Genomic DNA, 26004 nt, shown 5'->3' on the forward strand with positions numbered 1-26004 from the left:
CTAAATAGCTAGGTGACTTAAATGTGGGCAACAGAAATCTGTGTATTTTACATTCACACCCTCATTCATTCAGGAAATATTAATGCACGTCGTTATGTTCTTGGCAGTAATATAGGTGCTCAGGCAACATAGATGAAGAAACCACGTGACTCTGTCCTAATAGACTCCATTCTTATAGAGGTTTGTGGCCAATGGGCATCAAACCCAGCAAATGATTAAAACTGTTATATGTTTTTTTAATTAAGCAGGAGAAGAAAGACTAGGAGTACATATGATGGTCAGGCTAGAAGTAAAGACTTGAAGGATGTGAGGAGATAGCCGTGACAATACCTCGGCCATAGGGTCCAGCCGGAGAGAGCAGTCCGTGACAAGAGCCTGAGTCCGGACCATGCCTGTCACGTTGGTCAGAAAGCAAGAATGCCAGTGTAGCTGGGGCAGAGCAGACCACAGGGAGGAAAGAAGAAAATTAGTCCAAAAGGCATAGGGAAGGGTCAGATAGAGGAGTGCGCTGGACACAAATGAAAGATTGTTAGCTTTTAGTCTAAGCGAAATAGGGAGCCCTCTCAGGGCTTGAAGGGGAGGAATAGCATGGCGCGACTCATGTTGTCATAGGGCAGCTCCGGCTGATGGGTTGACTGTAAGCTGTTGGAAAAAGGGTGGGGTTGTTTACTGCAGTGGAGGGAAGAGAAACTTATGGCCGGGATCCCTGTGGTAGCAGTATAAATGGTGAGTAGTGATTGTCGAGTCTGGTTATATTTTGAAGTTAGAAGCAGTGGAGTTTGCTAAAAGACTGGATATGGGTTGTTATAAAAAAAAAAAAAAAAAAGTCCAGGATGATTCCAGGATTTGGGCTCAAGAAAGCTCTATTTGCCACCATCCAATGATAAAGAGTTTGGGAGGAGCCAATTTAGAGAGGAAGTTTAGGATTCCATTTGGACACGTTAACTTTGAGGTGTCTCTTAGAAATAAAGGGAAGGCATTGAGGGGAGCTGGTTGATGCTTGACTGCAGTGAGGCCGAGTGACTGGAGGACAGTGAATTCAGGGTGGTCTCGGAAGATGAGGTCAGAGAAGAGCCAGGTGTTTGGGATTTTATTCTGAATATGAAAGAAGGGCATTGAGAGTTATAAGCAGAGAGGGAACAAGATTTGACCTATAATTCAAAAGGATTATTGTGTTCTTGGGCTAGATATGTAAGTATCCTCTGCCTCATTTTCTCTTGGGGAGAAGGAACAAAAGTCATTTATTTATTACAAAAATATTTATTGACTTACAAGATTGTATGTTGACATCAGTGTTTTAAAAAGTGTAGTGACGTTGTTACTCATGAACCTAAGCAGTGGCCCAGTTAATGAGCCCCTAAGAGCAACCAGCAGACGAGCCTATTCAAAATCAGAGGAAAACTCTAAAAGTAATCCAGTGTATTCATCTTTATTAGTCTTTTTTAAAAAAAATTGATTTGGCTTTTGTATAATTATACCAAACCTGCAACAACTGTTTCATTTTCTTATCATTTTAGGGGTCTTTCATTTTCATATCAATTTAGAGAGCATTAAGGCATACCAAGTCCTTTAAGTGTAAGTGTAATATTAATAAATAAGGGAAAGGCTCACATGATTTTTCCCAGGTCAAGTAAATGGAATGTTGCATAAGGATTATAAAAAAAGATTGTAAGTGTAGATTTAACTACAGCCATATCAAGGAAATTAAATACCTTGTAATATAGTTTATTCAGCAAAATTTATTAAGATTTACATAGGTTGTGATAGATATTATCATTTGTACAGTTTGGTAGACGAAAAAGCATAGCCATAATATTCTGTGGCTCCTCTCATGAAGAGACGGAGTCTGTTTCCACACTCCTTCAATCTGGGATGATCTTGTGACTTTCTTTGGCAAGTAGAATGGGCAGATCAAGCTAGATAGGTCTTCAGAGGGCTTGCAGCTGCCATGCCCAAAAGGAAGCTGGCTGAGTTGATCGGAGGCTGAGAGGTCTCATGGAGAGAAACTAGGCGTCACAGCCAACACTGAACCCTGACCATAGACCCCAGTGGTGAGACCATCCTGGCCCTTCCATTCAGCCTGACTTCTAGCTGAACGCAGCTGCAGCTGTGAGCCCAGGAAAACCAGAGGAACTTCCCAGCAAACCATGTGAGAGGATAAACAGTTACTTTTTTAAACCACTAAGTTTAGGGGCGTTCGTTATGCGGTAATAAAAAACTGAAACATGCATGAACTAGTTTTTGGAGTTTGTTTGTATATATTATTTGAGCAGGGTTTAATTAAGTGATCTTTTGTTCATTTAGCAGTTCGTTACTGGATAGCTGCTATGCACTTCGTTCTAAGTGTTGTAGGAAAATTATAAAGTATAAATACTGTCATCGAGGTTGATAATAGTTGAGTAGGGTTGATAAATATTTAACACTAAATATATATATGTATATATATATATATATATATATATATATATATATATATACATATTTGTAAAAGTGTAGCTATCTAAGACATGAACTCATATACACTTGAGAATTTCATCAGAAACACTGTAGCTTGGGATACAAAGAAGTCTTCATGAAGGAGGTCATATTTGAGCTACGGTTTCAAAAAATGGGAATTCTTGTAGGTATTGGAGAAAGAGGATTTTCAGTTGAAAGAAACAGACTGGGCAAAAAGTATACATTGGGGCATGGGTTATATATATTATGATAAGCAAACAGTCCAAATAACAAGTAAAGGGGAGATAAGTGAGAGAGATGTTGAAGAAAAAACAGGTTAGATCCAGGTTTTGGATTCTAGTTAATTCTTTTTTCTTACAAAGCTTTGCAAAGATTTATCAAATGATTATTAATTATTTCTGCTACTTTTTCACCTTATTTCACCTTACTAGAGGCACCTTATTTATTTTATTTTATTTTTATTTATTTTATAAATTTATTTTATTTATTTATTCTTGGTTGGGTTGGCTCTTTGCTGCTGCCTGCAGGCTTTCTCTCATTGCTGTGAGCAGGGCCACTCTGTTGCCGTGGGCAGGCTTCTCATTGCGGTGGCTTCCTTTGTTGTGGAGCACATGCTCTAGGCACGCGGGCTTCAGTAGTTGTGGCATGTGGGCTCAGTAGTTGTGGCACATGGGCTCCGTAGTTGTGGTGCACGGACTTAGTTGCTCGGTGGCATGTGGGATCTTCCCAGACCAGGGCTTGAACCCATGTTCCCTGCATTGGCAGACAGATTCTTAACCACTGCACCACCAGGGAAACCCTGGATTCTAGTTAATTCTATATGCACCACGTATCTATTGCTGAATAACAAGCCAGTGCCAAACCTAAAACTTTGTAGTTTCTCACAATTGCGTGATGGATGACTGGGGCAGTTTTTCTTCTGTTCTCACCTGTGATTACTCTTTCGGCTTCCGTCATGTGACGGCCTCACAGGTGCTGGTGAGTCCAAGATGGCGTCTCTCTACTGTGCAGCTGTTTGTGCCGGCTGGCAGCTGGGACATCCTGGTTTTCCTCCACATGGCCCCTCATCCTCCAGTGGAATATATGGGGCTGCTGCACAGCACCATAAATGAGAACAAGAACTTCAGTGTCCCCTAAGGTCTAGGCTTATGCAACTCACACAGCATCGCTTCCACAATACTCTATTGGTCAAAACAAGTCAATAGGCCAGCTTAAATTCAAGGTCAAGGAGAGACAGACTGTGCATCTTAGTGGGAAGTACAGCAATATCATGTTGCAAAGGTGGATGAACATAAGAATTGATTTATTGGCAGCTATTATAATAATATGTGGCACCACAAATTAGAAAATGTTCTTCAACGGTGAGAATCCAGTTGCTCTTTTGAACCTGAGATTGATATATCCAAGCTGTTTAAAGAATTTGAATATGGCCTTTATGAGTGGGTTGCATTAAAAGAAGGACAAACTGAAGACCAGGAAGCAAAGCGGGAGAGTTTTTCTGGTAGTTCTGGTCATGGTAACATATGTCTGAATTAGGAAATGTACATTTTATCTATAAGCAGAGATTTGCTTTTAATGTGTAGTTATGCAAAATATAGTAAGCCCTTCAGTGACATTCGAATTCTTAAAAATATATAAATTATATTTTTCATCCTTCTATTTCCTACTGAAGTGTAAAAGTGATGTGAAGTTGTTTACATTCTCAAATATAAATTATTTTAAATAAAGTAAAAAACATATTCCACAGAAAGGTCTGTTGTTATCAAACAGCTGTTTCCTTTGGTTTTATGAAGGCCCCATCTGAATAGTCTTAGAATTAGCTTGGCTGGTATATTGCATAGAGGCAGCTGAGAAAATAAACTGACATGAGTCAACTACTGTGACCTGGCAGCTTACACAAAATTTCTGAACATAGAACAAGTGAAATTTTGCTGAAATGTTCTGGAGACCTGGAGTTAAGAAAACAGAAAAAGAACAGAACAGTTCCTGCCTCAGAAGCAAAAAGATGAGACGTACCCTACTGTTTCTCTTCTGTCCCTTGGTTTATCGACCTGTGTGCTACCCATCTTCCTAACTATCCAGTGGCTTATACTCTGCCTTAAAAAGATTAAGATAATTGAATATTTATGATATGTAACTTAGACAAATACATAGATATCTTAAAAGGCTGGAAAAGGAATATCTGTAGTTTAAACATTGAATAGCACATCTCTTGGTCATCATAAGCAAGCTGTGTCTGCTTGTTCTGTGTAAAAGTTGCAAGGAGTATCCAGAGCATACAGGGATTTTTTTTTGACAGCTTTATAAAGGTGTAATTTACATACCATAAAATTCATCCGTGTTAAGTGTAAAATTCCATCATTTTTCATATATTTACAAAGCTCTGCAATCATCACCACAGTCCAATTTTAGAACATTTTCATCACCCCATTCCTACCGTGAGTCCCAAGCAACCATTAATATGCTTTCTGTGTCTTTTCTGGACATTTCATATAAACAGAATCATACAGTATGTAGTCTTTTACATCGGGCTTCTTTCACTCATCATCTTTATGTGGCTTGTTCATATTTTAACATGCGTCAGTACTAGATTCCTTTTTATTGCTGATTTTTTATGTTGCAAATCTCATTTCCCTCCAACATTGCACATATATGCATGTTTCATAGCCTTACCTTTTTTTTTTTTTTTTTTCTAGCTAGTAGCAGTGCTATTTCTAATGCTATTTTAGCAATTCTACTTTGGGAACATCTTATAACAATTTCTATGCTGTTCCCTTACTTTCATATCATCAATAGCTTTGTACAGATAATCGAGCTACTTAGAGACTCATTTTTAGGGGCACCTTGCAATGGTTAACTCATCAAGCCTTTCCTGTATCCAGTTGTCCCTCTGTATCCACAAGTTCCACATTTGTGGATTCAACCAATCACAGATTGAAAATATTTGGGAAAAAAATTTCCGGAAAGTTCCAAAAAACAAAACTTGAATTTGCTGCATACAAGCAACTATTTACATAGCCTTTGCAACTTATTTATAGCTATTTTTATAGCATTTACATTGTATTAGGTACTATAAGTAATCTAGAGGTGATTTAAAGTATACAGAAGGATGTGCATAGGTTATATGCAAATATCAATACTATGCCATTTTATATAAGGGACTTAAACATCTGTGGATTTTGGTATCTGTGGGGATCCTGAAACCAGACCCCAGGGGATACTGAAGTATGACTGTGTATGGAACGCACACACATGGAATATATTCACGTGTATCTATACCACATGTATGTACTGAAAAATGTCTCTCTGTTAAAAAAAAAAAAAGACTACTGACTATTGCTATTTTTAAAAAAATTTATTTTATTTATTTATTTTTGTACAGCAGGTTCTTATTAGTTATCTACTTTAAACATATTAGTGTATATATGTCAATCCCAATCTCCCAATTCATCCCCCCACCCCCCCACCCCCGACAATTGCTATTTTGATGGGGAATAGATCTAGTGAATTCTGGTGTCTGTGTTTCCTTGACACACATTCAAAATGTTTGTGTAAGTCACCCATGAAATTCAGTCTATTTATTTTACATGCTATTCAAATATACTTCGTGATCTTTTAGCTACAATTTTTGGCTATGAATGAAAATAAGACTGTATCTGTTTGACGTAGGAAAAAGAGCTTAAAAATTATATTTCCTCAACCAAAATATTGTTCAATATAAGGTCCTAACTACTAAGGGGCTTTATGAAGTGCACTTTGGTTTGCAAGAGAGTCATGATGAGAAGCAGTGTGCCTAATTCGAAAGTTTTAATTGTAATACACATGTGTTTCTTTAGCATTTGTGGAATCCAACATCTGGAACGAATAGGAAAGAAGCTGAATCTCTTCGACTCCCTTTATTTCTGCATCGTGACGTTTTCTACTGTGGGCTTTGGGGATGTCACTCCAGAAACATGGTCGTCCAAGCTTTTTGTTGTTGCCATGATCTGTGTTGCTCTCGTGGTTCTCCCCATACAGGTAAACACAACCATGTTAAATTTTATAGGAGCCTGCAAAGTCTTGTGAAATCAAATCTTCCACATTTAATAAAAATTGCAGGGTGGCTTGTTAATCTAACAGTAATATATTAGCACCTGCTTTTATTCCTTCCAGTCAATTAATGACAATTGTATCAGAAATGCCTTTTTGCATTGTATTAGAAACATTGAGTTTGTTTTCCCTCCAGTCACAATTGTTAGCTCACATTTCGTTTCAATTCTTCAAGGGGCTTCCTTTCAAATGTAGAGTATTAGTGTTAATTATAGGATTGTAGGATAGTATATTTTTAAATTATCGAATGATAGCTCAAGGAAATATACTTGTGAAGGGTTGATTTCTCTGGAGTCTTGAAAATACATCTAAAAGCCATATGTATAAACGTTGTTTCCATATGATGGTCAACTAAAACAAAATCTGAAGATGATGCATAGCTATCATGCAGCGTTTTGGAGACTGGATGAGGAGATAGCGAAGGGACAGAGGTATACAAGGAGACTGAAGATGCATAGAGGCAATCTTCAACTTTTTCCCGGGTGTCCATGGGTGGGCAGGGCAGAAACAGGGTGTGGCCAATACAAATCCAACTTTCATGTTCCATTACAGAACCAGTGGCCACAGTGTATTGAAATATACTTTACATAGGTATAAAAATGATCTGCCCGTTCCTATCCAATCATACATGTCATCCTTAATGACACCCCTCCCCTATACACTCCACAACCCTTGGATACAAGCTACTAAATAACTAGAATGTGGCCTTTCGTTTGTGGTAAGGGTATCTCCCCTTGCAGGAGATGTGGGCTGAAACTGATATAAGAATGTGGGAGAAAAAGTGAGGCTTTTCTCTTTGACTCAGTGCATGACATATATAGCTGCGTGCCCCGCTGGACAGAGCAGAGGCACGGACCTCTCAGTGCCCTGCTCTGATACAATAGGAAAGTCATATTACTGTGTTGGCTGAAGACCTGAAGGCGCTGGGAGGCATTAGCAAGCTCTGCAGCCATCCTGTGAAGAGCCTCTTATTGAAGGGAACACTGATGATTTGAATCTCAAAGGCTTTCGTCTAAGAAATTGAGTATTCTTAGTAAACAACAGATGTATTGCATTGATTTTTATTTTCATGTCCCGTGTCTTTCATTCACATGTGGAAAATGCATTACAGTTTGAACAGCTGGCCTATCTGTGGATGGAGAGACAAAAGTCAGGTGGAAACTATAGCCGACACAGAGCTCAAACTGAAAAGCACGTTGTTCTGTGTGTCAGCTCATTGAAGATTGACTTACTCATGGACTTTTTGAATGAATTCTATGCTCATCCAAGACTCCAGGTACCTTTAAACAGATCATACCTACTAACATTGTCTAAGTCAGTTAATCATGGTACAGCCTGTGTTCTGGAGGATTTTTATTTATACGCTCAAATTTAGAAAGAGAAAATGAAGAACTACAAATATAACCAGGAACATAGAAAAAAATGCTGGAGGGATACACAGTATGTTAAGTTTCCTTCTGTATCTATACTGAAAGACAGATGGAATTAGATTACTGCTACAAAGAAAGGTTTTCTTTGATTAAAATGATTGCTTTTTTCTCCCTTGGGTAATGCATAAATGATATTTTTATGAAACACTGAAATTTAACATGAAATACAATAAAACAATGAAACAATCATTTCAATATCATCTGCTCACTTGAATATTTCAGAATTTTATCAAGTGTTGCTGATAGAAATGTGGAAGTCTAGAAGTTCCATTTTCCTTTTGTTTCCTGGAGTGAAACTAGGTCTTATGTATAGTAACAATAAATGACCAAAATTTGGGAAATAACTTGCTGACTGAGATCATAAATTCAGAAAAATCTCTTCTTCTGTCTATGGAGACAAACTCCTCAGATACTTGTTCCACTTGCCATGGTTCTGGGTCGGTGTAGACTTAGGTCCTCTCCTTTGCTGCTCAAGGCACTGAATCTAGTCCAAACAGCAAAGAGCTACTTGAATTTCTTGTGTTTTCCCAATAAATTTGTGGCAAGAGTTTGGATAATCCTGAGGTCAAGACAATGCTGAGTACATCGATTATCTCTCCCTTAAATAAAGAGATTTTTTTCTCGAATATTTTAGAGAACTTTTAAAATACTATTTTTTGGATTAAAAATATCTAATTTAGAAGTGATACTTATATAATTTATTCTTCTGTTTTTGCATGAATTATTTTTTCATTTTTTGCAGGAATTCCATATTTAATGGTTAGGTTTTTTATTATTCATATTAAATAATTTCAGATGCTTATTATAACCCACAAAGAAAATCTATTTGGGGGAAAATTCGATCCTTGCAAATTTTGATCCCTAGTAATTTATTTTATCTAATATCTATATGGAGAATTCTTAGAACTCCAAAAATTCAATTCAAATATATTATAAAGTGATAAAATGGTGAATGTTTACCAGAGAATTTGAATTCTTATAGATAAATAATTTTAAATTCTTACAGATTGTTTTTTATTTTCTCCAAAAGACCATTATTTTGAAATATTTTGATCTCAAACTTTTAAATTTAAGTTACTTTGTCAGTATTATTAATATTTTTGTGAATCTTTATCCATTCAGATATCAGAATATTTTCAATATTAGTTCATAATAATATTACCAAATGATACAAATCACCATCACAGTTTTTATTCTAAAAGCAACAATTCGAAGTATGAATTGATCCTTAGGACTTCTGGCAGGTGTGCAATTTATCTTTTAGAATCAGCCTGAAGTCGTAACTGAAAACTTCATAGACTGGAAATGTGTGCTGAGTATAAGCACCGATTACCTTCCCTTCCTGGTACTAATAAAATTGAAGATCAGGATGAATATATTGATTTATGAGATTTTTATATGTCTGTTATGTTTATTACTGAATCATTTTATTTAACACTAGGTTTTAACTGCAAACTTTTATTTGTTAGTAAGAGTGTTAATTTCTACTTTATCATATTTCGAAATGTTCTTAGATATTCTATTTACCTACGTAGTATAAAACAAAGCATTATTGTCTCTAACCCATGGTCCACTTTGTTTTGAGTAGGATTATTATGTGGTGATTTTGTGTCCTACTGAAATGGATGTACAGGTCCGAAGGGTCCTACAGATTCCAATGTGGTCACAAAGAGTCATCTACCTTCAAGGTTCAGCCCTTAAAGATCAGGATCTGTTGCGAGCAAAGTGAGTATATCTCTTCAATATTTTCCATCTTGTAGTGTTTTAATTGCTTTTCTCTCCTCCAAATTTTAGCAGTTTACAGTGTTGCAAGATGTGTTTTTTTCTGTTTGTTTTTGGGTTTTTTTGCGATACGCGGGCCTCTCACCGCCGTGGCCTCTCCCGTTGCGGAGCACAGGCTCCGGACGCGCAGGCGCAGCGGCCATGGCTCACGGGCCCAGCCGCTCCGCGGCACGTGGGATCTTCCCGGACCGGGGCACGAACCCGCGTCCGCTGCATCGTCAGGCGGACTCTCAACCACTGCGCCACCAGGGAAGCCCCAAGATGTGTTTTTGAATGCACGCTTTGGCTTTAGTCCCACTGCTGGTCCAACTGGAAGGTTAAAAATATAAAATCCGCGTATTTGCTCCTCTTTCTCAGGGCAGGTATGCTCGGCAGACCGCGTCCACACAACACGGTTAGAAATGTGGTGTCGTGTAATTATCTCAGGCTGCTGGGAGGTGAGCTGAGTTATCCAGACTCAAGGAGAGTCATCTCCAAATCCCTGGATACTGTTTTAATTCCACAGATAAAAATCTTGGGCTAAACATTGTGTGAGACGCCAAAGCAGTTCGCGTCAGGGTTTCAATTTAAGGAACTGGGCAGGTAACACTGGTGTTACCCGGTGTCTGAGATGAAAGAGTCCTTGGGTACTGGAAGAATCAGAAAGGTGACGGGGGTCTTAGCTTCTCTCTTCTTGCTGCGTAGATGCTGCCCACCCAGCTGAAAGGTGACGCGGTCTTACACATTTGTCACGGGTCGTGAGGGTCCTTTCTTGGGCGCAGAGTGCGAGGATGCGTGGTTAGACTGTAGACACTGGGGAGTCAGGGCATCTGCAAAACAGCATCCTTAGTTTCAGAAGCCAGAAGAGACCCTGAGCGCACGTAGCTTTGCTCAGTGTTTTCTCTTGTTTTACAAGTTTTCAACAAATCTTCATGTTTATCCTTGAGTTGTCCTACAGACTCTTTTAGGTTTAAAAGTATCTTCCCTCAATTTCATAACATAAGTGTTCTTTTCTTTGTTGTTGTTTTGGGTTTTTTCCCAGATCGCTTGAGTATGTGTGTTAGTGTGTGTGTTGGTGCATGTTCCCCATGTGTTTGTGTATGTTCTGTGTTTCTTTATGCATGTTCTCTGTGTGTTTGTGTTTGTGTGTGCATGGGGGAGGGGGAGTGTGGGTGATGGAAAAGAACAGAAGAAAATTTCCAAACTCCTTTTTGCTGCTTACTCCAGCGAAAGATGCCTAGATAGCTCATAACAGGAACTCTGACATTAGCTTTGATTTATATATAATAGATCAGTTTAACTGAGATTTTTCCAAAGATTTAATAACTTCTGAAACAAAAAAGTCAGTAGAAACTGTCAGGATATAATGAGTGGTACATAATTGGAAAACTAAGCTTCTTTGAGAATATATTGGACGGGCCAAAAAGTGCCTTCAGTTTTTTAAGTAAAAAAATAAAAGACCCATTTTTCATTTTCCCCAAGAACTTTATTGAACGATGTATTCACCCTTTTGTTCCACGACCTTCTGCCATTTTTCAGGCAAGTTCATAATTCCATCTTCCCCAAACTTTTTATCTTTTTGAGCAAAGAACTGTTCCAGTCTTTACGGTCTTCCAGGCAATTGAAATTTTTTTCCATTAAGAGAATTTTTAAAGACTGAAATAAATGGAAATCCGAAGGTGCAATGTCTGGAACACGGCAGATGAATCATAACTTCCCAGCCAAGCTGTAACAGTTTTTGCCTGGTCATCAAAGAAACATGAGGTCTTGCGTTATACACAAGGAAGATTATGCGTTTTGTATTAACTCATTCTGGACGCTTTTCATCGAGTGCTGCTTTCAGTTGGTCTAATTGGGAGCAGTACTTGTTGGAATTGATTGTTTGGTTTTCTGGAAGGAGCTCATCATAGAAGACTCCCTTCCAGTCCCACCATATACACAGCATCGCCTTCTTTGGATGAAGACCGGCCTTTGGAGTGGTGGGTGGTGCTTCACTTCACTTACCCCACGATCTCTTCCGTTCCGCTTTGTTGTGCAGTATCCACTTTTCTTTGCCCATCACAATGTGTTTTAAAACTGGAACCTTTTCATTAGGTTTCAGTAGAGAATCGCAGGTGGAAACACGGTCAAGAAGGTTTTATTTGCTTAACTTAATGTGGAACCCAAACATCAAAGCGATTCGCATAACTAGGCTGGTGCAGATGATTTTCAACGCTTGATTTGGTTACGTCGGCGATCTCCCGCGTGGTATAAGGTTGATCGTTCTCAGTTATTGTTTCAATTTGATCCTTATCAACTTCAACTGGTCTACCGGACTGTGGAGCATCCTCCAGCGAGAAATCTCCAGCACGAAACTTCGCAAACCACTTTTGACACGTTCAATCAGTCGCAGCACCTTCTCCATACTAGAGCCATCTTACCCAAAAGACCGAACAAACCTTTTGGCCCTCCCAATATTAGTATTTTTTGTGGATTACATACTTCATATATGTTGTCACTATACGTGACAGTTCTAGAATAAGTCAGATTCTCCCAGTACCTCAAGTAAAACACAGGTGTTTGCTATTTGCTATCTATACTCATTATTTGGGAACCATAAAGAAATAGTTGCTTAGACAGTAATGTAACTTGGATCCCTATATTCATCGGCATAGATAGTCAATATGCTTAATTTATTATAATGAGTTAAGTTCTTCATATGGTAAGAATGACTCATGCACATATTATGGTCAGTATGAATTTCTGTGATAAATGAAGTCTTTTGACTTCCTAATAAATTAATCTAAGCCATTAGGATTGGCTATTAGTATCTTAGCTCGATACTACCTAGGATTAACACACTCATTTAGTATTAATAGTGCTAATAATGGTTTCTTAGCAAGATCAGTCACATTTGCAAGAAGCATTCCTCCATAAGAATAAAAAAGAAAAGTGTGGATGAGTGAGAGGTAGCAGGGTGGTAATTCTCAAAAAGCTGAATTAAGAAAGAAGGCACCGTTTCTATGTTCATTTCTTATCCTATGTCACATGAAGATTGGGGATTTAATGTGAACTAACACATTCTTCAGTACAATTCCCCATGCAAGAAACAAGGAGTAGGATTCTCCAAACCGGTTCCAAAGGTCAGTTGTATGAGTTTTGAATTGCTTTGTTGAAGATGACGTTTAGAAAATGTTATACAATGCTCACAGTGTCTTAATAACCATGGCTACTTCACATTTTTCCAGAACTGTTTGGTTTGGTCTAATTCCATGGATTTTTCATAGAAAATATTTTTGAGAAAAAGTCTTTTATCATAATGAACCAGAAAGATAAATAATTCCTTATTTTGAAAATACATAGTTTTATGGTTTTAGAACATTACTTATCAAGCACTGAAGAGTAATTACTGTTTATGACTTCTTTTAAGAAATATAGAACTTTAGCATGAAAGGAAAGGGTTTGGAACAGTTGATGATTCATCTCCAGGAAATATAAACGTACAGTAGAGTTTGGCTTAAAAATACTAAGCAGCTTTGTTTCCTCTCTCTTAGTTTTGTTGACATACTGAAGCCAAAATGTAATCCATCTAAACTAAAGGCTAATACAACTCCCTCAATTTACACAAAGTATATATATGAAAAAAATATGATAAAAGAGAAAATAAAATGTGACTTTTTTTAACTTCCGTCATTATAAGCTGTTGAGTTATATGGCCAATCTACAACAATTATTTTGTTTACAGTCAAATATAGTCACAATCCTAGAAATCCTACTTTCATTTAAACCGAAGTACCGAAGGATGTCTGTAGTTTACACGTACTTTATTTGCACTGGAATTCGAATTTGCAGATAATGCACAGATATGCACAGGTATGTCAGTGTGTGATGATTTTATTTTTCCATCTGCATTTAGGATGGACGATGCGGAGGCCTGTTTTATTCTGAGCAGCCGTTGTGAAGTAGATAGGACGTCCTCTGTAAGTTTCTAAAATCTTTTTGCCAATTGTTCTTTTTGCCTTAGAAGATTTTTAATTTATTGATTTTTTAATCTGCCAACATTAAATATTGATGACCTTAAAATTTTACTAAACGGAAGTAAATATCTCTAAACTATCTTGCCAAAATATAAGAATAGTTGCATCATTGACTGTATCAAATAAAGTATTCTTGAAGTAGTTATCACTAATCCCTGGGTTTTCTGTTGATCAAAATGAAATGAGTCATATATAAACAGAACTAGATCACTTTTAATTAAATATATCCTATGCTATGTGATTTTGTTCAAATGATCTCAATTTCCTCAACTTAAAAACAAGGCAGATGGATCAGGCAGTCTGCATAAAATCAGTTGGAGAGTTTCTAAAAAAATATGCATTTGTGAAAGTTCTATTCAGGATATGCAGGGTGGGGATTGGGAAGCTGTGTATTTTTAAAAGATCTCCAGGTGATTTTGAAGCACCTCCCAAGTTGGAAATCTCTGGCTCATATGAGCTCCATGATACATTTTTTAGGTCTGAAGTTCTATAAACTCATAATTAAATTAAATCTTATAATTTACCAAATTATAACTTCTATTTTTTAAATGCATTTTAATTTTATTACCTTTAAAAAGTGCTTTATTATTCTATGTTGAGGGTGTACTGTTGACTCCTGTGTTTCTAAGCCAGTAAGTTCATCGGTAGTCGTCATAACTGTGGTACACAGACAGATGAGAAGCTTGGTGGCCTCTGTCGTGATTGGGGAAAAGGCAAAATATGTCTGGGTCTTTTAGGGACACGATTTGCACTTTTCTGGAGCATCTAATAGGTGTGCTCTGGTACATTACTTTAGAATTGCAAGTCCTGAAAGTGACAGGCTTTGTGCTGTTCTCACTCTAATTTAACTAAAAGTTTTACTCATTTTTAAACCAACTTACCCATCCTTCATTTGAAGAGGCATATTATGTGTTGAATTGTGTCCCTCAAAACACTCGTGTGTTGAAGTCCAAACCTCCAGTACCTCATAATGTGAACTTACTTGGCGATGAGGTCTTAATAGAGATAATCAACTTATAATGAGTTTATTAGAGTGGGTCTTAGTCCCATATGAGCTGTGTCCTTGTAAAAAAAAAGGGAAATGTGGTGACAGACAGATAACAGGGAGAATGCCACATGCACATTAAGACAGTCTTCTCTAAGCCAGGAGAGAGGCCTGGGACACACACTCCCCTCACGGCCCTCAAGAGGAACCAACCTTACCAACACCTTGATTTTGGACTCTGGCCTCCAGGACGATGAGACAATAAATTTTCGTTAAGCCACTTTGATTGTGGTGCTTTTTTATTGCAGCCCTAGCAAACTAATGCAAGGCCATAGACCAAACAAATGATTGCAAAGTTTGTAAAATATTTCTTTTTAAAAAATATATATTTTAAAATTCACTTGCTCCCCTCCTTCTCCACAGTTAACTGTCTTAATTCAGACCAGATTCTCCTGGGTCCACTTACGCACTATTGCAATGGTTTCCTAATTGTTTCCACACATTAGATGCTCCAAACATATTTATTGAGTAAGTGAACTGGAATTGAACATCCTCTACCTTATGTTTCTATAATTATTTAACTTATGTAATTGTGAATCTTGGGCCTCTCCAGTGGCAGCTTAGTTTCAAAATACTTCCAGTCTTCCAGTATCTATGTAACAAGGGGGAGTAAACATTAGGAAATAATTACCTAATGTCTTTTAGAGTACCCTTTACAAGGCTAATTCGGAAGCTTTCCATTAAACAAATGCATTCCATTTCCTCCTGACGCTCTAGCAAATTTACAAGAAATGCATAAAAAGACTTCACTCATCAAGACAAAGGAGATGGTAGACGAGGAGACCTTAATACAAGTTTGGAAGCTAGAAAACAGATGGCTGGGTGGTAACTGACTTAACAGACAGAAGGAAGGTAACATTTAAGTTGTGAGAGGAAACAAATCAGAAGCAGGCTCTTTTTTGCAATGGAGCCTCAAAAGTCGCAGGAAATAGAGGCACCAGATGCCTCTGCAAGTAGGGTTATAAGTGGTACTAAATATATGAACAGTGATTAAAAGTCTGGAGGAGAAGCAGTTAGATTCCCTGAAGCCCTCCACACATCCATGGCTGGTCCCTTTCCCTATCCTGGGAAAATAGGTTTACTCTTTGGTGAATTTGGCGGAAATAAACACTTCCTGGCTGCTCAGGAAGAAAGAGTGGGAAATTAGCCTGTGGCAGAGACTCCTGACCCACTGATGCCCCCTGGGAATGAAGCATTGGAAGCGAAATCCTCTGATTCTTTGCAGTTTCAGAGAAGGTCAGTGCCAGTTACTGAAGCGGTTAGGGGACAGGAAATGCAGGAGACTGTTTCCTCTGCCTACTTATGGTGGAGACAGCTAAGGCTACTGTGTGATCCAGATGGTGGGGTGAGGACCCTCCAGGAACACCCAGCAGGGCTCCCTTGGTATTGGGCTGGTTGGTGCAGCAAGACTGGTTGGTAGACACACATCAGGACTGGAAGCATTCTTGGCCAAGCGTGTGTGTGTGTGTGTGTGTGTGTGTGTGTGTGTGTGTGTGTGTACATAGGGTGTGAAAATAAGCTTCCTACATTCACTCAGGTCCCAAACAGCTTTTGAGTACTTCACTCCTACATATGTTCAAACAGTGATCACTAGACATTTAAGGAATTTCCTAACAAGAAAAAGAAGGAACCAAGTAACAGACATACAAAAAGCATATAGAAAAGAGGAATTAAGGGAAAACACAAATACCGCCATAGAATTCTGGGAGAATAAATAAATTTCAAAATATGTAATAAATATCCTATTTTTAGTAATTGAGAAGATGAGAGGAGTATACCTATATAAAACAAGAATAGTAGGCTATAGAACAAGACAAATCAAAGCCAAAAAAGAACATTCAGTGAACCAAAAAGAGCTTCTGGAAATTAAATATAGGTAACAAATGAAAAATTAAATAAAATGTTTAGAAGATAAATCTAAGGACATTGAAAGAATGAAGAGTAATAAAATGAACAATAAAACCAAATAATGGAAAAGAGGAGTCAAAACAAGAGAAAATTAAAGGAGTAGTCAGGAAGAAACAATATCCATATAGTAAGAATATAAGGAACAAGGTCTAGAAAATGGGGGAACTTATTAGCAAAAATATAAAGCAAAATAAAAATTTTAATAAACCCCAGAAATTAAAACAAATTTCTCAGACTGAAACTGTCAAATCGAGAGAGGCCACTTATTAAAGATTAATGACTAAGAAAGTTATGCTTGCCAGAGAAATCGAGATACGAGAAGGACCAAGAAGAAGAAAAGAATGAAAATGAAGAGAAGGTAAAGTCGAAGCAAACACTCAAAACCAAGGATGGAGAATCAGAATGTTTTCAGACTTAGCAGTAATACCAGAAGCCAGAAGACAGTGGGTCAAGGCTTTCAAAATTCTGAGGGAAAGTACTTTTCCACTTGGAATTCTGTATCCTGGCAAAACTTCAGTAATGTCGTGGTCTGAGCGTGGGTTGGAAGAAGAATTTCCAGACTGGAAGTATTTTAGAAAAGAGAGTTTATGGAGAAGAAAGAGCAGAGTTAGTGAGGGGCGCTGCAAATACAGCAGGCCGACTTCCTGATAGACCAGGGAGAGCCGACCTCCTTTGTGGGCCAGTGGCCAACTTTTATAGCCTCAAGACACAGAAAATTCTTGCTGGCAGGATGGCATTAGGTGATTGGACAGGATGCTCCAAGGTTACTACATGATGATTATTTTACCTAATACGGAGTTGGGGGGCTGTCCAGTTTAGATTAGGAGCGTGCATGGCAACAGTTGTAATGGGGGCTCGGTTAATTCCAGAATTTTTGTCCTGTGTCCTTGACGTGGGGTGTCCTTGATGTAGGGCTCCACAGGTAAGAAGATAGAAAGATATTTACAGATATTAGAAAGTTTCCAAAATGCACGGTTCTCAGGAGGCTGCTGGGAGATTGTGTTTTACCAAAACTAGGGAGTGAGTGAAGACAGAATACAACTCAGGGGAGGGAAAGGGAATTCCCAAGGTTATGGTTAAAGGAGATTCTGGGACAAAAGCAAGAAGGGAAAGCAAGAAGGGAGGTCTGCCTCTGGAAAAAGATGAAATCAACGTTCTCTGATGTGGTTGAATATATGGAGAGGAAGTTTCCACTTCTGGGCAGAAAACAAATAGAGAAATAATGGCTGAAATTATTGCAACTATGATAAAAATTATAAAACCACAGATTCATAAAACAAATCTAAAGTATGATTACTTAAAAAAACTGCTTTGGGGGCTTCCCTGGTGGCGCAGTGGTTGGGAATCCGCCTGCCGATGCAGGGGACACGGGTTCGTGCCCCGGTCCGGGAGGATCCCGCGTGCCGCGGAGCGGCTGGGCCCGTGAGCCATGGCCGCTGAGCCTGCGCGTCCGGAGCCTGTGCTCAGCAATGGGAGGGGCCACAACAGTGAGAGGCCCGCGTACCACAAAAAAAAAAAAAAAAAAAAAAACCAAACAAACAAAAAAAACTGCTTTGGAACTAGTAATAATGTAATTTCTGAAAATCAATAAGATAAACTTAGGTAGCTATAAGATGCATTACATACAGAGGGATAAACAATTTTAATCAGAAGACAATTGGACAATGTTTTAGAGTGCTTTGAAAAATGGTCAATATACTATTTCTTTTCTTGTAAAAATATCTCACTAAAAGGAAGCCATGATAAAAACATTTTCATGCAAACAAAACCTACGAGCATTTATTGGCAACAGACTACATTGTTTAAAAAGTTAATGTTCTTCAACAAAAAGAAATGATATCTTCTGAGAACTTAGATTTATACGAAGAAATAGAGAGCAAAAATGGTAAATATGTAGGTAAATATAAATGACTTTAAATTTTTAAACATAATTTATTGTTTAAGGCAAAAAAAATAATAGTGGAATCTGTAAGAAATGTAGAAGTGAAACTAATGGCAATAATATGACAAAGATTGGAAAGGGATGGTGGAAATATACTGTAATAAGATTCTTGCATTTTACATATTTGAATGAAGAGTTTGATGGAGATTTATGTTATAAAACAGAATGACCATGGTAAAAGAGAAGACAAAATGGTATACTAAAAATATTTACTGAAATCTGAAAAAAGGCAGGAAAAGAACAAAAACCAAATGGGACAAGTAGAAAACAACAAGATAGTAAATTTAAACCCAACCATATCAAGAACTGTGAATTATGAATATGAATGGACTAAATTCACAATGGAATGGTAGGGATCTTCACACTGGATAAGTAAAAGAAAGACCAAATGAAGTACTACCCACATAAATTTCACTCAAAAGGAAACCGTACAATTAGGTTGAAAGTAAGAGGATGGGGGCTTCCCTGGTGGCGCAGTGGTTGAGAATCCGCCTGCCGATGCAGGGGACACGGGTTCGTGCCCCGGTCCGGGAAGATCCCACGTGCCGCGGAGCGGCTGGGCTTGTGAGCCGTGGCCGCTGAGCCAGCGCATCCGGAGCCTGTGCTCCGCAACGGGAGAGGCCACAACAGTGAGAAGCCCGCGTATCGCAAAAAAAAAAAAAAAAAAAAAAAAAGTAAGAGGATGGAAAAAGATATACTATGTGAGCACTAGTCATACAAAGCTAGAATGGCCGTATAAAACAGATAAAGAAGACCTCAAAGGCAGGAACTTTTAACAGAGATAAAGAGAAATATTTTATATTTATTAAAGGATTAATTCATGAAGAAGACATAATTCTCCTAAGTATGTATGCACCTTATAATAAAATCTCAAAATTTATGAAGTATGAAACAACAGAACAGAAAGGAAACATAAAAAGGTACAATTATTGTTAGAAATTTCAGTATTTCTCAGTAATTAATAGAACAAATAGAAAATCCTTCAGGTTATTAAAAACTTGAACTCATTTTCATCAATGAGATCTATTGCCATATGGAACATTACACTCAACTGCAGAATACACATTCTTTTCTAGTGCATCTGGAACATTCACAAAGATGGACCCTGTGCTGGACCATAAAAGAAATGACAGAAAAGATAAAAGAATTAAAAAGCATGCAGAGTATGTTCTCTGAACATAATATAATTTAATAAGAAACCAATAATAAAACTATAGCAAGAAAATACCCACATATTTAAAAATTAAATTTTACATTTTTAACCCATGGATAAAATATGAAATAACAAGGAGAATTAGAAATCTTTTAATTGAATTGTGACGAAAAATGCAACGTTTTAAAATGTGTAGGATGCAGCTCAAGTAGTGCCTAAAGAGGGATTCATAGTTTTTAATTCTTGTATTAGAAAAGAAGTTTAAAAAGTGAATAGCAAAGACGAAGTGGAGGCAACAATTACAGTCTTTAGAAGTGCTTTCTGTAAGTAGGAGCAGAGAAATAGGACAGCAACTGGTGGGTAATATTTGCCCGTTTGTTTAAGTGGGAAAATTTTTTTCCATTTCTTTTTTTTTAAATTTATTTTTTATCGACGTATAGTTGAATTACAATGTTGTGTTAATTACTGCTATAGAGCAAAGTGATTCAGTTATACATATATATAGATTCTTTTCCATATTCTTTTCCATTACGGTTTATCACAGGATATTGAATACAGTTCCCTGTGCTCCACAGTAGGACCTTGTGGTTTAGCCATCCTATACATGATAGTTTGCATCTGCTAATCCCAAACTTCCAATCCTTCCCTCTCCCACCCCCTTCCCCTTGGCAACCACCAATCTATTCTCTACGTCCCTGATTCGGTTTCTGTTTCACAGACAGATTCATTTGTGTCATATTTTATATTCCTAAGTGGGAAAATTTTTAGCTAGTCTTATATGCTAAAGGCAGTGATCTACCAGAGAGAGTAAAATGAACGACGCAGGAAAAGGAAAATTGGAAGATTTTCCTTTGATAAATAAATGGGTAAAATGCTCATGTATTTTAAAAAACAGGGACGATAAGCTATATAGATCCAGAGACAAGTATATGGTCAAATATGATAGAGAGAGCTATGGAAGTCCTTCTCTTACCGTTTCTATGTTGGTTTTTATTATTATTATTATTTTTTATAGCAGTTGAAATCGTCAGATGGTAGAGGTTTGAGGTGAGAGAAGAAGATACGAAATAGTTCTCTAAAATAGTGGGGGAGTGGACGGACTGGACAGATGTGGAATTCCTGGACAAGGACCACCTCCTGGATGATATTACGGACTGTGAATTTAAAGAAGGACCTATTTATCATCTATTTGCGTTTACGCCCAGCCAGCCGTTCTTTGATCTTTGCAGGGGCAGTGAAAGGACGGAAAGAGCGTGTCTTATATTGTGATATGTTTTCCAAGGTTCAGACACTTTACTTTTGAACATCTTGTTCACTCAATCTGTCAGTAGATGTGCTCAATTTAAAGATTTGTTCAAAGCTAAGTGTCTTCTCTGAGTCATTATAATGCAGGAAGCATAACTGATTTACCTTCTGGATAGCCTTTCTTTGCAGTGGTGAAAGAATTTGATTTTCTTAGCTGAACTAGGCATATGAATTTTTACTTAAAGTGATCTGGTTCTGAAAAAACCAATAGTGTCCGCTTTTCTCTTTTAGCTTTTTTGGCACTACTGATTTTTAGACTTCTTGCTTCTTAGGAATAAAAAGAGAAAAGAACTACACAATAACACCCCCATTTATTAGCCATCACTAAATATCAGTTACAGGCTAGAGACTACTTATATATATTTATACATATTATGCATGTGATGTATTTCTCATGACGATCCTGCAAGGAAGTTCTTACTAGCTCCAATTGGTAGATTAGCAAACCAAGGCTCAGGTTAGCTATTTCATTTAATCTTCTAGGGATATAGGGCTAGTAGCTCACTGACCTTGTATTTATACCCTACTCTGTGTCAAAGAAAAACTGTACCAGACAGAGTTAAACAGGCAAGGAAGACTATTAAAGGCAGTTGCCTCAGGGAGAGAGCTTGAGCTCCCTCGACTCCTCTGAAGTCAAAGGCTGGAGGGTTTGTACACTCTGGGGTGCGCCAGGGGAAATGTCCTGCGTTGGGGAGCTTGGGCATCGTCATTAGGCCAGTATTTGCGGACCGCTGTGTGTGAGCGTTCAGCTGTCTTCTGGCCGCAGAGACTGGAGATCAGGAAGATCTCACCTCTGACAATCACATTTCAAAGAGATGACCTCCAGGCCCTTGAGAAAGACTTTTCTCTCTTGTAAATCTGGTGAGAGGCCAGGAGAAGGTTTACATCTCAAAGGCACAGAGAAAGAATTTATAGTGGAAAGTTTTCTAAAGTAAGTGCTCTAAGAAAAGGGAGGCCAGGGGCCTATAGTTTTGCAGAAACCTGTCAGAAAGTCAAGCCTGGGGGAACTTTAAGGCCATCTTGGACATCCAACTGCACAGACTTGGTATTCTAACTCTCAGAAAAACTTGTATCTTAGACCATATGGTTAGCTTTCCTCTTTAAAAAAAAAAAAAAAATTAATTAATTTTATTAATTTTTTTTTTTTTTCTGCCGCATTGGGTCTTCATTGCTGGGCGCGGGCTTTCTCTCCTTGCAGCGGGCGGGGGCTACTCTTGGTCGGGGTGCACGGGCTTCTCATTGCAGTGGCTTCTCTTGTTGCGGAGCATGGGCTCTAGGCGCGTGGGCTTCAGTAGTTGTGGCACGCGGGCTCAGTAGTTGTGGCTCACGGGCTCTAGAGCACAGGCTCAGTTGTTGTGGCGCACGGGCTTAGTTGCTCCACGGCATGTGGTGTCTTCCGGGACCAGGGCTCGAACCCATGTCCCCTGCATCGGCAGGCAGATTCTTAACCACTGAGCTACCAGGGAATCCCCAGCTTTCCTCTTAAATATCAAAGATTTATTTATTTTTTCTGATTATTACATGCATTTTGGAATATATGGGATCTTAGAGTAGAATGCAAATAATCATTGAGCGCTCAGACAGTAATTTCCCTGGATGACCCTTTCAGAGAGCACGAGAAAAGAGCTGAAATTAAATGTGTGCAATTGCAGGGGAAGAAAAATAATCTTCCCTTAACCTTCTCTCAATACCTTCCGTGGCTGAGAACCCCTGTGATGGAAGAGTGCTTAAGGAGAGCAAAACAAACCAAAGCTTAATAACGTGTATAACTCACGTGTACCTGGGCGATACCTAGGAAGACTGAGTAAAACTCCCCCAAAGGGTCCAAGCCACCACCTCAAATACTATCTTCAACTAAAGACAAAAGAAAGGAGTTGAGAGAGGGGAGGCTAGTTTGGGGAGGCTATCAGGAAAGGTAAGGTTGTTATGCAGATCTAAGTCTGGAGCCTTCCTTAACTGATACAGAGTTTCTTGTGGTTTATTTGGTACGAAGAGAGAGATATCCTTACAAATGGAGATTTCCCTTTTGAATATAAATTGCCCTTACAAAATGATAAATTCTACTCTCATTTAAGAACTCCTCCTGTGTCTGTTTTTTCTCAAAAATAATCAGCTCAAAATAATCCTTATGCTAAAGAGGCATATGTTGGTTGCATATTCTGGTACCCTTCACAATTTAAACTTTTTTTTTTTTTAAGTTTGTTTTGTTTTAAGCAGATCCATTTGGGGCATTAAAGCACTGTAATACATAATCATTCTATTATTTTATTCCCTAGTTAAATGTACCTTAAACTCTTTAGAGAGGTTTTGCAATTTTATTTTGCTTTTTATTCAATCTAATGGTTAACCCGTTCTCAAAAAGATCTTTCTTGCCAATTCATAAAATCACAGCATTTTAAACCGTGGCTTTTAAACTTGCTAGGACTCCCTGGGGTCACTGGTATTATTTGTGTTTTAATCTGTCCAGAAATACCTTTTGGTAAATTCTTGACAGATCATCACTGGACTTCAGTTACACAGTTTCATGATAGCCTCGCCTTTTTATGAATCACTTTCATTATTATTCATTTGACAGTTGTCAATGATTTTTATGAAGTTTTGAGCACTGTGGTCATAAGTTTGTGGAGAAGAATAAATAAATGAAGGAGACTCAAGAGGATTACAGTCTGGAATTGGATTTGGGGTTCAGGGCAGATTCCTCCAGAACCTGGGAGAGGATTTAAATAAGCCAAAGGCGCTATGCAGGGCTTTGAATAAGTGGCTGGAACTCTAGCCCAACTAGAAAACAGTATGGGATTTCAGCTCTGAGAAGCACCGTCCAAAATAGATTCTGTATAAGGAAAGAGAAAGTAAACATGTGAACTGACTATAGTTGACTTGCTTCTCAGTCCCAAAATTTCCGGTAACATTCTAAGAATACATTATATCTAGAAATTCAGACAGGCAGGTTTTTGCCAGTAGATATCTGTGAGAATCAGTATACTCTCAGAAATCAAAGGTAGGATTACAGTCCCTGAGAAGTCATTGTCAAGAGCAAGGGAGTACAAGTAATCTTAAAACTGGAATCCAAGATAATTTTTCAGTCTGTCCAAAACCAAAATACAACCCAGTACATTTGAAGATCTAATTGGCTTTCATAGGTGATCCATGAATCAGGCAGCATCCCATCTAGCAACTAGAAGGGATCTCTGAGGGGTGGTAGAAAATGGAAGGATATTCTAGAAAGGAGGGTGGGACCAGGAGGTCATTACAAAAGAAAGAAAGGGATCTTTGGGGCCAGGAGATCAGCAAGGGGTTTACCTTGCAGATTACCTCTTCTTCCTCTGCTGGGGTTGGAGAAGGGCCCACGTGACATCTTACCTCACCGGTGCTGACCAGAAAATTCCAAACTGATTGATTAAGATTATACTTCGGGTAAAGGTCAAAATGCAGAATAGGTATTACATCTAGGGTTGGTATATCATGGACTTGAGCACAGAGATGCCATTTTGGGCCTGGGGTTTTTCTCTTTCACAGGTCCCAGACATAATGTAAAAACTGTTCTGTTTAAACATGGCAAGAAGATAAAATTACGCTAACAGCTCTATGAGTTTTGATACCAAAGTCCAGAATGCAAGACTAAAGCTTCTTTAATTATTCTTGCCTCTGGTGCAAGTCATTTTTGAAGACCGAGCTACTGCTGAGCCTATAGGTGTTTGACTAAAACTAGAGGCCCTGATCATTTGCTTTCTAATAGTTTCTTAGTCTAAAAGGCAGCAATGTATTTTAATGTTTTTGTATCTTAAGGGTTTTGGTTATATGCTTTGTTTTCAAGTATTTTATTTAAGAGCATTCTGAATTACTTTTGTATTTATAATAAGTATGTATCAAATTTGAAGCCTGCTTCTCCGAAGATATCAATTACAATTAACTACAATGAAATCTTGTAGTTTTTAAATTCAGTCATAAAGTTAGACCAACTAATTATAGATGATATATGTTATAGATACTTTGTATCAGAATTGCATTTCATCCCTTACATTATAGATATCTATATATGTAATCTAACCTTATAATTTATAACAACCGAAATGTGAGTAAAACAGATCTATGTACTCAGGTGCTTTTGAGTCTAATCTAATGCAAAGTCTTTACAAGCTTTTCTGTGTGTAAATTGTTCTCTGGGCAAGGATTATATTTAACAAGAATTTTTTATAAAACAACACATTTGAGTGTTTCTAGGAAAGATTTGTTATCCAGTGTGTGGCCAGACTTTTTACTCTCTTGTATAAATGTTTTGTCATTGTTCAGTTGCCTATAAATATTTATTTTCAAATATTAAGTTTCATAATTCAGTTTTAATTTATAAATTAGTGTCATCTTACAAAAGAAGTATCCAATAGATAAATTAGCAAAACATGCTCAACATGTAAAAAAAATAAGTCTATCATTTCTAAGGGCTACAGATTTATTTTATAAATTGAAAATTGGGTTGCAAGTGACCTTTGACCAGACCAATATCTTACCATTTTCTGGGTCACAGACTCTGTTTGAGACTGTAATGAAAATTACAAATTCTTATGGAGGAGAGCGAAACAATCCATGTATAAAATTTCGCTTGAAATGTCTCAATTCCTTGATGGTCATTTGGAGTTCCGTTAAAAAAAATACCTGCAGTAGATACCGTGATTTATTTTAGGTCCTTAACATGACAACAGTAATTTTTACATGCTTCAGATTATTAAAGTTGAATTTTATGAACACATTTTGGTCAATTTGATTTTTAGGTGAACTGAATATAGGTGAAATGTTCTGTTTTCACAGTAGCAATGGACACTAGGATGCCCTAAACATACCCTATGCTACCTTCCTTTATTATCATAGGTTGCTTAACCCAAAGTTGGTACAGTTGGCACTTT

The 26004-nt window shown here is 37.8% G+C and overlaps 1 protein-coding gene across 3 annotated transcripts in view; it reads left to right on the forward strand.

The window, feature by feature from the left end:
• KCNT2 (potassium sodium-activated channel subfamily T member 2) overlaps positions 1–26004 on the forward strand; it is a 377107-nt gene that overhangs the window by 190746 nt on the left and 160357 nt on the right. For all 3 annotated transcript variants that reach the window (XM_059048725.2, XM_059048889.2, XM_067027514.1), the window contains exons 9-12: positions 6294–6474; positions 7658–7822; positions 9565–9701; positions 13633–13696. In XM_059048725.2, the coding sequence (XP_058904708.1) occupies positions 6294–6474; positions 7658–7822; positions 9565–9701; positions 13633–13696 (547 nt within the window). The remainder of the gene's footprint in view (positions 1–6293; positions 6475–7657; positions 7823–9564; positions 9702–13632; positions 13697–26004) is intronic.

The sequence above is a fragment of the Kogia breviceps genome, chromosome 1, assembly GCF_026419965.1.
Source record: "Kogia breviceps isolate mKogBre1 chromosome 1, mKogBre1 haplotype 1, whole genome shotgun sequence".
NCBI classification, from domain to species: domain Eukaryota; kingdom Metazoa; phylum Chordata; class Mammalia; order Artiodactyla; family Physeteridae; genus Kogia; species Kogia breviceps.